At 38.5% G+C, this 12,678-nt stretch overlaps 2 protein-coding genes and 1 long non-coding RNA gene across 6 annotated transcripts in view; 1 reads left to right on the top strand and 2 right to left on the bottom strand.

The window, feature by feature from the left end:
- The window catches only part of LOC109847989 (receptor-like serine/threonine-protein kinase SD1-7), a 68,662-nt gene that overhangs the window by 45,453 nt on the left and 10,531 nt on the right, over positions 1 to 12,678 (bottom strand). The window lies entirely within an intron of this gene.
- Positions 1 to 12,678, bottom strand: part of LOC109848005 (receptor-like serine/threonine-protein kinase SD1-8) — a 33,615-nt gene that overhangs the window by 17,700 nt on the left and 3,237 nt on the right. Inside the window, exons 2-4 of the mRNA XM_020417257.1 lie at positions 1,815 to 1,943; positions 1,526 to 1,674; positions 1,165 to 1,369 (exon numbers count right to left, since the gene is read on the bottom strand). Coding sequence (XP_020272846.1) covers positions 1,165 to 1,369; positions 1,526 to 1,674; positions 1,815 to 1,943 — 483 coding nt within the window. The remainder of the gene's footprint in view (positions 1 to 1,164; positions 1,370 to 1,525; positions 1,675 to 1,814; positions 1,944 to 12,678) is intronic.
- LOC109848009 lies at positions 8,144 to 12,262 on the top strand. Of its 3 annotated transcripts, none has more exons than XR_002248667.1 (5): positions 8,144 to 10,647; positions 10,733 to 10,846; positions 10,936 to 11,018; positions 11,158 to 11,208; positions 12,082 to 12,262. It is a non-coding gene; the product is annotated as an uncharacterized LOC109848009 (long non-coding RNA). The 3 variants fall into 3 exon arrangements; XR_002248668.1 differs by having other exon boundaries at positions 8,149 to 10,647; positions 10,754 to 10,846; positions 10,953 to 11,018; XR_002248666.1 differs by having other exon boundaries at positions 8,150 to 10,647; positions 10,953 to 11,018.

The following is a 12,678-nucleotide window of genomic DNA, read 5'->3' as shown; positions in this document are numbered from 1 at the left end:
AGGATAGACTCCTGAGGGGTCGCCTCAAAGGTGAAAGACTGACTGCCTCCATGCTTCGTGTCGTCTAAAGCGTTAGGCTTCTGGCTAGGCTTTTTGGAAGGGTCGATTTGAATTGCGACTCCATTAGGCCTGTGGGGACAATCTTCTATAATTTTTGTTGATAAACAGTAGATTACCATAACAATAACTTTACAAAATGGTTTAATGAATATAATTTTTTCATTGACCAAAAAAACTATTCTTTTAGTCGTTATTTTTGTTTCTTCTCCGCCGAAAGCTCTAGCCAAGCCAAAGTCCGAAATTTTAGGGTTCATCTCGTTGTCATGGAGAATGTTGCTTGCTTTAAGATCCCTATGAATAATTTGGAATCTAGAATCTTGATGAACATAGAGAAGTTCTCGAGCAATTCCCAGAATGATGTTGTACCGTCTTTCCCAATCCAGAGACATCTGCTTTTTTCCGTCTGACCAAAATATTTGAGAGTTGATACTTATTAGAATTGTTCATATTAAAAATAAAGGAGACAATATTTGTGTAATTACGATTTCAGTTAGAATACACAACTTTAAGGTGATCACATCATCTGTAATGTTGTTTGTTGCTACTCAAACCAAGGACATAAACAATTATTAATAGAATCTGAATGTTGTTAACAAATGTGGAAAATCTATCGATGAACGAAAGTAGATATGCATACTACCTGCACGTAAGTTTTCAGTTCAAGACATATTGGACATATGGTTATAGATCATTGCATTTATTTTGTGCAAATTATTTCTTGGCTTAGGAGAGACATTGAAGTCTATTGTTCGTTAACATCAATCAAATTTCAGTTCTTAATTCGTCTTGTCTTTAGCTATCATGCATTAATTATTCCCATGAATGATTACAAATGGTTTCAATATGTGTATTCATGAAACCATCACTAATTAGATCAATACTAACTGCGTAGAGCTTAATTAATAAGAGAAATTCCGAAAGAAAAAGAAAGAAAACTTAACTAAAAGAAAAGTTGAAACTTGCTGAGAATTAACTTGAACTTTTAACAGTTATTCAGACAAGCTGATGCAAGATCATGATATGATGATTAAGGAGTATTTTGTGACAGTAAATAATAATGAAAATAGCATCATAATGAAGAAACAAAGAGGAGAAACAAATTACCAAACAGGAAGGCATCTAAACTCTTGTTTGGCATGTACTCGTAGACTAACATCCTTTCATCCCCTTGAGTGCAACATCCCAGAAGCCTAACCAGATTTCGATGCTGAAGCTTTGCCGCTAGCGCTATCTCAGCCTTTAGCTCTTCCAGACCTTGTACGGAAGCCTTCGAGAGTCTCTTTACAGCTATTTCATGTCCCAACTTTCCCTATTGTTTCAACAAACAACAATACTAGAATTCAAAAATATATATATCCTAGAACCAAGTATGACTGTTACTTCTTTTCTCTTTCGGACTCAGTCACTAGAAGATTCCAAATTTCCAAGGTCGAGGAACCAAATTAATGAATTAGTAGATTTGTACCTTGTAAACAGGACCAAATCCACCTTCTCCAATCTTATTATCATCGGAGAAATTGTTGGTTGCTCTCTCTATGTTATCAAAATGAAACAGAGGCAGCTCCATGCTATCTTCTCTAGTACTTTCTTCAGCATTTTCATTAACAGAAGTACCTAGAATTATTTTAATTATTAATTTTTCATATTTACAAACTAACCATTTATAACAATGATGTGATCAGGAGCTGTTTCCATATTCAATTTTTTATGGAAGTGTATTCATGTTAACTACGAGATACAAGGTGCCGTCATACCTCTACTTCTTTTCTTATTCCTCAATGTATAGAAAATAATACAGGCAAGTATTAGTATCGCCAGGACTACACTCAGCACGACAGCTGAGATTGTGTGCCCCCGTTTATGAGATTGGCTTGATATTGATTCTGCAAACCACCAAGACCGCATTTTCTTTACAAACTCAATGTATGTAGTTTCATAATGATTGATTTGAGAATACTTCCCGAGATCAACATGTAAGTGGATACATCGCAAAGGATCAAACTGAAATGCCGGTTGGGATTCCAGCACGCAGTTATTAAAAAGCCAGTAATAACCGGAGCTAAAATGGCCAGTTGTGATCACTCATTTCGAAGATAACAACAGGAAAATACTCTGTAATTCGAGGCTTTTCGTAATTCTCCAACTTTTTTAGTCTAGAATTTTTCTTCATTCGATTACTAAACCAATTGATACACTGAGCCTGAAAAAAACAGCATTTGGGGGCAAGAAGTCACTCTTCTGCAAAAGACAATCTTGCAGTCTACAGCATGACTTTCTTATGGTTTAGTAATAACTGGAGCTAAAATGGCTAGTTGTGATCACTCATTTCGAAGATAACAACAGGAAAATACTCTGTAATTCAAGGCTTTTCCTAATTCTCCAACTTTGTTAGTCTAGAATTTTTCTTCATTCAATTAGTAAATCAATTGATCCACTGAGCCAGAAAAAACAGCATTAATTGGGGGCAAGAAGTCAGTCTTCTGCAAAAGAGACAATCTTACGGTCTACAGCATGCTTGCTGGTGATGTTACAACCTATAGGTCATGGGTCCCTCCAGGTGAAACAGGCAACTGCATGATAGGAATTTTCTTCACCTACTTTACTAAATAAATTATAAATTAAATGAATTAAAATGCTGTCCACATTTCTCTTTCTTAGGCTGGTAAGTAAGCCAATTGACCGACTTATGACTTCCATTTCCTACTCTCATTCACTCGTTTATCTCATGATCAGGAAGAATCTATAAAACCAAGATTGTGATGCGAAAATAATCTCAAGTTCTTAGCAGTTGGTAGAAGCTTTTGAATATAATAAGCACGGTCATAAGCACTGCTTTGACTGACAAGGCTCAAGACTCTGTACGCTTCTGGATGGATGACTAAAAGTCCAGAGTGAGAAAATTCCGAAAGGAAAGGAAATGAAACTATCAAGTTAGATATCTTCGTGTGATCTAGATAAGAATTTCTCAGAGCAAACTAATCTACACAGCTAATTTCATCTGCATTAAATGCTGATTTAAACTAATACACAGTAACCTGTCGGTCTCACATCGGGCCTCCAAGGATCAGGCTGTGCAAAAGATAAGAATTCATGAGTTCTCAAACTCCGTCGACTCCTACATTAGCAAGAAAATGTTGCAGTGGCTAAATTGTTGAGTCGAGTGTGGAGATCAAACCTTGCAGGCGACATTTTTCAGGCGAGGTTGTCGGCGACCAGATGCAGGCGAAGCTCTCGAGCAGGCGAGTTCTTCGTGCAGGCGACTTCTCGTGGCTGGCGATTTCTCGTGCAGGCGAATTCCTCGCAGCTGCAGACGAGATTGACTCATAGGCGGGCTCGTAGCTAGCAGGCGGGGTCGAGGCGCTCGTGACAGGCGAGCTCGTGGAGGATTTCCAGGCTGTCGACAGACTGTCGACAGCTCATCTAGGGTTTCCCTATAAAAGGCCGAGATTGCTGCTCCTCTCTCGCGATCTCAGAAATCCCTTTGGCGGCGGATCCCCTTTTTCTCCCTCTCTCTGTTCTGTTTTTCATCTCCAGCTCTCAATCGTAATTTTGAGGGGAGACATTAAGAAGGAAGTTAAAGAAAGGGGGAAAGAAGTTAAGAGGGGTATTTAAGAAGAAAATGAATCGTACTGTAGCTACAGTAACGATTGTTATTATTGAGGAATCTCAAGTTTGAGATTCACTCTTGAATTGTAATTTCTTGTTAGATTAAATAAGAAATTTACTGTGTGGCTCCCGAGGACGTAGGCAGTTGCCGAACCTCGTTAAATCTTGTTGTATTTTTTCTATTCTACGTTTCTGCTGTTTTAGGGGTTTTACGTAGCCCCGACGGATAAATTACCAACAACTGGTATCAGAGCGTGAAACGATCTAGAGGAAGTCAGATTCAAGTGGGAGTCATGGCCGCAGATGAAGAAAAAAATGAGACTTGAGAAGTTTGATGGAACAGATTTCGGATTCTGGAAAATACAGATAGAGGATTATATGTATCAGAAAAATTTGTATCAACCACTATCGGGAAAGAAGCCAGACTCTATGAAGGCAGATGAGTGGAACCTTCTAGACAGACAAGCCCTCGGAGTTATCAGATTGACGTTGACTCGCAATGTTACGTTCAACATAGCGAAGTAGAAGACCACAGCGAGTCTTATGGCAGCACTCTCAAATATGTATGAGAAGCCATCAGCCGCAAACAAAGTTCATCTGATGCGATGGTTATTCAATCTGAGAATGGCGAAAGGCGCGTCAGTAACACAACACCTCAATGAACAACACGATCACAACCCAATTGAGTTCAGTTAAAATTGAGTTTGATGAGGATGTTCGGGCATTGATATTTTTGTCTTCCCTACCAGAGAGTTAGAACGCTACAGTCACAGCTATGAGTAGCTCGTCGGGAAGTACCAAATTGAAGTTCGACGACGTTCGTGATCTGGTTCTCAGTGAGGAGATCCGACGGAGAGAGTCGGGTGAAGCTACAACCTCTTCAGTATTGCATACGGAGTCAAGAGATAGAAATTCAACCAGAGGGAACAGACGAGGCAAATCAAACTACAGAGGTAGATCAAAGGACATGAAGTCCAAGTCAAGGAATCCAAACAACATCTCGAAGGCTATCGACTGTTGGAATTGTGGAAAGATCGGGCATTACAAGAATCAGTGCAAGAGTGCTCAGAAGGAGAAGGAGACGAAGGCAGATGTGAATGTCACTTCCACCTCAGGAGGAGACTGTAGGTTGTCTAAAAATCACAATAGATAGCTTATCCCCCATCAAAACACCGATGAAGGAAGTTACAATCTGACGACTTTCAGAAGGTTACAATTTGAAGACTTTCACGTAGATCGGTGAAGGTTACAATCTGACGACCTCCATGACAACTGATGGAAGCTCTAATCAACAGCCTTCACAATCAACATCGGGAGTTACAATCTGACAACTCTCATATTCTCAAGGAGCTAAGACGAAGATTACAAAACAATGATCTTTGCAACGCTGTGACAAAAGAGATTACTTGCTGATAATCTCTTCAAAGCAAGACGCGGAACTCATCATCGCGCTCCAAGACCAAAACGCGGAGGTCCTCTCCGTGTATCAACACCAAAACGCGGAGGTACCCCCCATATATCAACAGTAAAACGCTGGAGTCGAACCCGTGTGTCAAGATCAAAACGCCAGGGTCAAACCCGCGTTACAACATCAAAAGGCTAGGGTCGAACTCGCGTTACAAGATCAAAACGCCAGGGTCGAACTCGCGTTACAAGATCAAAACGCCAGGGTTGAACTCGCGTTACAAGATCAAAACGTCATGGTCGAACCCGCGTTATAACATCAAAACGCCAGGGTCGACCCTCGCATTTTCTGAATGCCCAGCGGGTACCCAACTCCGCGTCTCCAGTCTAAAACGCGAGGTTAGGGTCCTGAACGCCATGTTGGGCGTTTGACTCATTCAAATATGAGTCGAACGGTTTCAGAACCGTTTTCCCCACGATCTGAGGAAATCACGCCCACTTAGGAGCGGATTTAGAGGGCAGTTACACCCCCTTAATCCCCTATAAAAGCAAGTAAACTCAACTGAGTTCAAGCGGATTTAGAGGGCAGTTACACCCCCTTAATCCCCTATAAAAGCAAGTAAACTCAACTGAGTTCAGGGTTCGATTTTTATTGGCTTGAATCGACCATTGAAGGCTGACTTTTTGGAGCTAAGAATTGACAGCAACATGAGAGATCCTTAGGCGAGCTTTTGAGGGGATCGGCATCATCCTCCAACGAAGATTAACTTCAACTTCGACAACAGAGAGCTTTGATCCTTGGCTTATCAACCGAACTTTCGGTTCAAATCAACTCTTTTTCAAGAGTTCAAACTCGATCAGAGTTATCAACTCATCAAGAGTTTTAAACTTGCCACGCAAGTTCTCCACAATGTCAAATCGTGAGGAGAAGACATCGTTCCAGTGAATCAAGACGTGCGGATCGTCAACGGAGAGCAAACTCGACGCAAGCATTCGAGGGAGGCACTCCATCGCCACCGTGAAGAACCCTGTTTTAAACAAAGAGGAAGAACCAATTTCGTTCTCCTCTCTTTTATAATCAAATTGTAATCGGAATCAAAGGAATACAAGTCAATTTTCTTTGTTCTTTTCATTGCAATTTTAGACGACGCATTGATATGCTCTTTGGAGAGCAAGGAGGAATCTTGGGTGTTAGATTCAGGAACGTCGTTCCATGCTACTTCTCAGAAAGAATTCTTCGATAAGTATGTTCCCGGAAATCTTGGATACGTATATCTTGGTGATGATCAACCGTGTGCTATTGTGGGCAAAGGTGTAGTAAAAATTAAGTTGAACGAGTCAGTATGGGAGCTGAAGGATGTCAGACATATTCTCGACCTGAGAAAGAACTTAATATCCGTAGGCCAGTTGGCTGGCGAATGATACACTACGACCTTCCATGGAGATGATTGAAAGATTTCAAAGGACGCAATGACGATTACCTGAGGCAGAAAGACTGGTACCTTGTATATGACAGCAGGTGCACGTTGTTTGATCTCAGTTGTAGCAGACAATGAGACTTCAAAACTGTGGCACCAGAGACTCGGTCATATGAGTGAAAAGGAGATGAAAATCATGCACATAATGGGAAAACTCCCAGGTCTAGAATCAGTTGATTTAGATATGTGTGAAGAATGCATACTTGGAAAGCAGAACAGAATTAGCTTTCAGACAAGTGGCAGAACCCCGAGGAAAGAGAAGCTAGAGCTCGTTCACTCAGATGTGTGGGGACCAACAACCACCGCATCCATTGGTGGAAAACACTACTTCGTGACTTTTATCGATGATCACTCTCGGAAAGCGTGGGTCTACTTTCTGAAGCATAAGTCAGAAGTGTTTGAAGCTTTCAGGAGATGGAAAGCTATGGTCGAGAATAAGACCGGTCTGAGAATAAAGAAGCTCAGGACCGACAATGGCGGTGAGTATGAAGACACGAGATTCAAGAAGTTCTGCTATGAGCACGGGATCAGAATGAAGAGAACCATGTCCGGTACGCCTCAGCAAAATGGTGTAGCTAAGCGGATGAACCGAACGTTGACAGAGAGAGCCAGAAGCATTCGGGTACAGTCAGGCCTACCGAAGCAGTTCTGGGTAAAAACGGTCAACACAACAGCTTACTTGATCAACCGAGGTCCATCGGTTCCATTGGAGCACAGAATACCAGAGGAGGTATGGTGCGGGAATAAGGTAAAACTCTCACATCTTAAAGTTTTCGGTTGTGTAACTTACGTGCATATTAGTGATCAATGCAGGAATAAGCTTGATCCCAAGTCAAAGAAATGTACTTTCATCGGCTATGGTGAAGATGAGTTCGGCTACCTCATTTGGGACAACGAAAACAAGAAGGTGATCAGGAACATAGATGTGATATTCAACGAGAAGGTGATGTACAAGGACATGCACAAGACTGATGACTCAGAGAGCAAGTCAACATTTATAGATGCAGATGTTGTCCCAGGTAACCTCTCGAAAGAACCCAATGCAGAGAGTCCTCAGCCAGAAAAGCCTGTTGGACAAGAAGGTGCGCAGGAGCCCGACGCACCAGTTCCAATATTAAGAAGATCTTCCCGTCCTCCTGTACCCAACAGGAGATATATGAACTATCTGTTGCTGATAGATGGTGGGAAGTCTGAAAGCTTTGATGAAGCTTGTCAGAGTGGAGATGCGAGCAAGTGGGAGCTTGTCATGAAAAATGAGATGAAGTCTCTCATCTCAAACCAGACGTGGGAACTAGCTGAGTTGCCTACGGAGAAGAAGGCACTCCACAACAAATGGGTGTACCGGGTGAAAGAGGAGTAAGACGGCTCCAGAAGATATAAAGCTCGGCTAGTTGTCAAAGGATTCCAGCAGAAGGAATGAATTGACTACACCGATATTTTCGCTCCCGTGATAAAGCTAAATACTATCAGGACAGTGACGAGTATTGTAGCAATTGAAGATCTTCATCTCGAGCAGTTAGACGTGAAGACGGCGTTTCTTTACGGAGATCTAGAAGAGAAGATACACTACAAGAAATCCGGTATTTAACGACCAAAATTAGTAAAGAGACCAGTTAACCGTCATTAATGTGCATATAATAACGACGGGTTTTAAAACCTTCGTCGAGTGATTACAAATATTAGAAAAATAATATGAGATGGAATAACGGATTTCTAATCCCTTCATTGATTTGATTCTAATACGTTATTTGGTCTCCTTAAAAGATCGAAGGGTCCACATCAGTAAAAATTCGAGTACCGCGGGCTTCAATTTTTCAAGTTCCGCAGCCCCAAATATTTCTCCCCTTATTTATCAAAATCTCTCTCAAAATTTTCATCCCTCTTCTCTCTAAAACTTCCAAACCTTGAGCTTACCTGCTCCCTGTCGCCGGCCGCATCCCCCCTTCATCGACGGCGTCTACGTCCTCATCATCATCATCATCATCATCATCATCAATGTCCACCGCCATCTCCGGCTCTTCAAACCCTAACTCCTCATCGACACTGACTGTCAACCCTCTTCCTCACTGACCGCCGACTAATGGTTCGACTTGAAGGAAGATCATGATCAATCGTCTCCATTTTGATCAAAGGAGGAGGAGATTAGGATCAATTGCTTAAGGTTTAACAGATTTATCCATATCAAGGTATTTTTCTTGCACACCAGGTGTTTGATTTTGTTTGTTATTTCTCTTAGGTTTTGATTTTTGATGCAAGTCATTCTTTTGTTGTTTTGGTGATGATTTTTGTGGAAATTGTAGTTATTTGAGGATTCCTTTGAATGTGATTCCATCAAAAGCTCTCCATCATGCAGATCCCACCGCCAAACGGCACAAGGTCAACAACCCTTGAGGTACTATTTTGATGTAGCTTTTTATTTAATTCTTGACTGGGTATGAATTTATAGCATTCATCCTAGTAAAGGAGAAAACCTACACAATTTTTTTTTTTAAATTTTCCTGACTAATTTATATTTCGTATTAAATTGTCTCAAAGTTGAGGGATTGCACAGGTCTTGTATTATTTTGGTTGATGAATATGATGAAATTGTTACTTTAGATAAGTTGACTTTCTCTGAATTTTCATTTCACCCAATTAAAAAAATGCGGGGACATTGAATTCTTTATTGTGACAAACACCAATTTCAAGTTCTTATTAGCAAGATTTGGTTGTAAGAATTTTTATCAGTTGGTGGAAAGAGAGGGAACTTTGGTGAGAATTAGAAGTGAAAATAGACAATATCTCATCATTTGAAAAAAGACATTTTGGGTGAGTATGGACAATTTTTCATCTTCTAGTTTCTTTTTAGTTATATTATATGTCTTTTGATTTCATGGTGCCTTTGGTTAATCTGGATTATTGCTTGTCGATTATCTACTTTTCGCTACTCAAACTATTCTATTTTTTGTTAGTCGATTGCTTTAAGCTGAATATAGAAACATCATTAACTGCATTGTAGTTCTGGAAATTTGTTTAAGTTAATTGTTATATATAAGATTTATTTTGAAAATAAACTCGTCATATGATATCCTTAAATCTGTAATTAAAACATTAAGATAATTGAATGGCGAGATTTTTAAAACCATGCGATGTAGCGTGTTTGTAGGAAGCAAATGAGCATTAACTTCTGATGTAGCTCCAAGTTTTTTGTAATTTTGACTTGCTTAATTGCACTATAAACAGTTTTTGAATATAGGTACCCTGTACTGAATTCAGTCATAAATGCATTTCAGAAGTAGGACTACGACCTACACATGTTAAGGATACATGAAAGAGCCAATCGATAGTTGTATGTATAAAATCCTACAAATTGAACGCTACTTCACACCTTACATGTTTTTTCCCCTCTTCTACTAGCCGTTAGCACACATTTTCTCGTTATGTTTTTTCTTTTTACCTATGAAATTGATTTGGGATCCTATGTAAAAAATAGCATCACATAGTTTTAAATACAACAAGATCTGATTACTCCTTTTGTTGAATTTGAACTTGCTTCACTTGAGATAATATTTTTATCTCTTAACTATTTCCCAGGTTCTGAAATTCCTATTGCTTGTGCCTTGTAATTGAACTCTTCATATTGCAATATCAGGGGACGCATATAATTGGTTTCTTGTTTGCACCTATTATTATAGTGTGGCTCTTATCATCAGCGGAGTTGGTGCGTACAACATTTTGCTCTGGCATCACCATGTTGTTGTAGTTCTTTCCCCTTACTACATGTTTAAGTTTATGACATTGCAAATTAGAGCTCACTAGGTGGTGTGGTTTTATGCATTGCAGGTTATTTTTATAGCTCAGAATACCCAATGATTTGATTTAACATATAGGAAGTTATTTAAGGTTTAGTTTGCAGTGCTTGAGGCAACGTTTGTGGACCCATGTCACTTCTCAAAGAGATCAATCAAGGTATGATCCACTTGATTCACAAAGTGCTTGAAGGTTTTTTTTCATTTGTATCTCAACAAAACAGATACATAGGGAAACTTGTTGTATCGTATATTAAGCTTTCGGATATAATCCATCCGTGATGCCAGTTTTTGAACAGAAGCCTGCTAAGGTACTTTGTTTAAACTCTAGGGTTCTTTCAAGAATAGAATTGGGTTTTTCTCCCCTTATATTTTTTAAATTTGGTGAATTTTTAGTTGAATTTGGATAGCGTACAGAAAAAGAGTGGATGCAGGGGAAGCAGCAGTGGGAGTGAGCCTGCATTGTAAAAGCCTCGAGTAGAAGCACCATCGCCTTTGCCAACCTTTAAAGTAAGGATAGATTTTGTGTAGATTTCAATTGATTGCAGCTTTGATCTTTTTTTTCCCTTTTCTTTAAAATTATTGATTATAGCTTTTAGGGTTTTTATGGTTGTAGGTTAGAAAAGAGAAATTAGGGGACATAATCACCACACTCCAACAACTAGTTTCGCCTTTTAGAAAGGTGATATACATTTTCCTTCTTATTTCATCTTTTAGTTTCATTTTCCTTGGTTAATTAACTTTGTTATTATATGCTGATTGATACAGCATCAGTTAATTAACTTCCGTTTCTCAATTCTTGATATTTTGTATGATTTTAGCTCTTGAGCACTCCATACTTGAAGAATGGGCATCCCGTGCAACATCAACAGGTACTATATTATTGATTGTTTTTCTATCCATGTTTCTTTAACAAGAACAAAATAAACAATAGAAGAAAACGAATTAAGCTAAGGAACCCATAAATATGGAGATTATACATACACACTGTGCAAGTCCATGACTGGTTTGCTTCACTTGAAATTCTATGCTTCATGATATATATTGGCATAACATGAAAGAGTTAGAAGTCAGCTATGATGCTCAAATTTTCTGGACTGGTAAGGCAACGCCTTTTCCCTGAACAGGAGACAATCTTGTTAATTATGTATCGTTTAGATTTTTATAATAAATTATATTTTTCTTAGCATATTGTTTTCAACTTTTTGTCACATTGATACTCAGTACATTGTGAATGGTTCCTGGAAATTTTTATTCTTATCTTCCATAACTACGAAGTTTCTGGCATTTACATACAAATAAAATGGTTGAATTAGAACTTTTGACTATTCTCATAATTGTAATTGAACTTTCTGGAACATTAGTTTTTGTTGATCCATACTTTGATGAAATGGAAGTGCTTGTTCATAAATGATACAATTTTATGTATCTCCTATTCCTACAGATTTTTTTTCAAAAACTTCCATGGCGAGTTGGAACCAAGTATCTCCTTGAGTTTACTCGTTTATGTAGAGTATATGCATGTGGTAGATTTTCTGTTCAGGATTATTTGTTTCTTTATTCTCTATGTTTCTTGATTAACTTGCAGGTTATTATAAACAAGTCACATGCTCAATGGCATGCTAGTCTCTCCAAAATCCCTTTGCATAATGATGATCTAGAAATGATTCTCCTTATTTTTTTACTTAATAAGATAATTTGCTTAATTGATATTTATTAATTATGTGTTTTTTTAAATTTTTCAGGCTATCCATATGCAAGACTAGGAGAGGGGGTAGCTCAAGTCTTCTTTTTTACATTGATTAGATATGAAAATATGTTTCTTTCTGTAACTTTCACTTTAATTTGCTTTTGATAGTTTCATGTATTTTTCTTTGGAACAATTAGGATATTAACTCTTGTTATTAGTATTGAATATTTGAGAATGATGGAATTTTATTTATTGATGTTATTAATGAATGGAATTTTTATTTTCCCTCTTATTCATTATTGGATATTTTTAATATATTTTTGTTGTGAATCTTAGTGTCAGGTTGAGAATAATATGATAGTTGCCTATGAATGAAAAATTTATTATTAATATATATTAGAAATTTGTAGTCTACAATGACGGTTTTATAAACCGTATTTTGTTCATCAACGAAGGGAAAACACCGTCTTTGATGGGTTACTAATTACCCATTATGATGACTTTTATGACGGTATCCAACCGTCATTAATTAGTCTTCAACGATGGGAAAATATCCTCGTAACTAATTATAACGACAGGAAAATATCCCCGTAACTAATGGTAACGACGGGAAATATCCCGTCACTGATGGTAACGACGGGAAAATATCCCC

Source organism: Asparagus officinalis, chromosome 7 (assembly GCF_001876935.1).
Source record: "Asparagus officinalis chromosome 7, Aspof.V1, whole genome shotgun sequence".
Lineage (NCBI taxonomy): Eukaryota > Viridiplantae > Streptophyta > Magnoliopsida > Asparagales > Asparagaceae > Asparagus > Asparagus officinalis.
The sequence above is the reverse complement of the archived record's forward strand: the minus strand, read 5'-3'. Positions and strand labels throughout refer to the sequence as shown.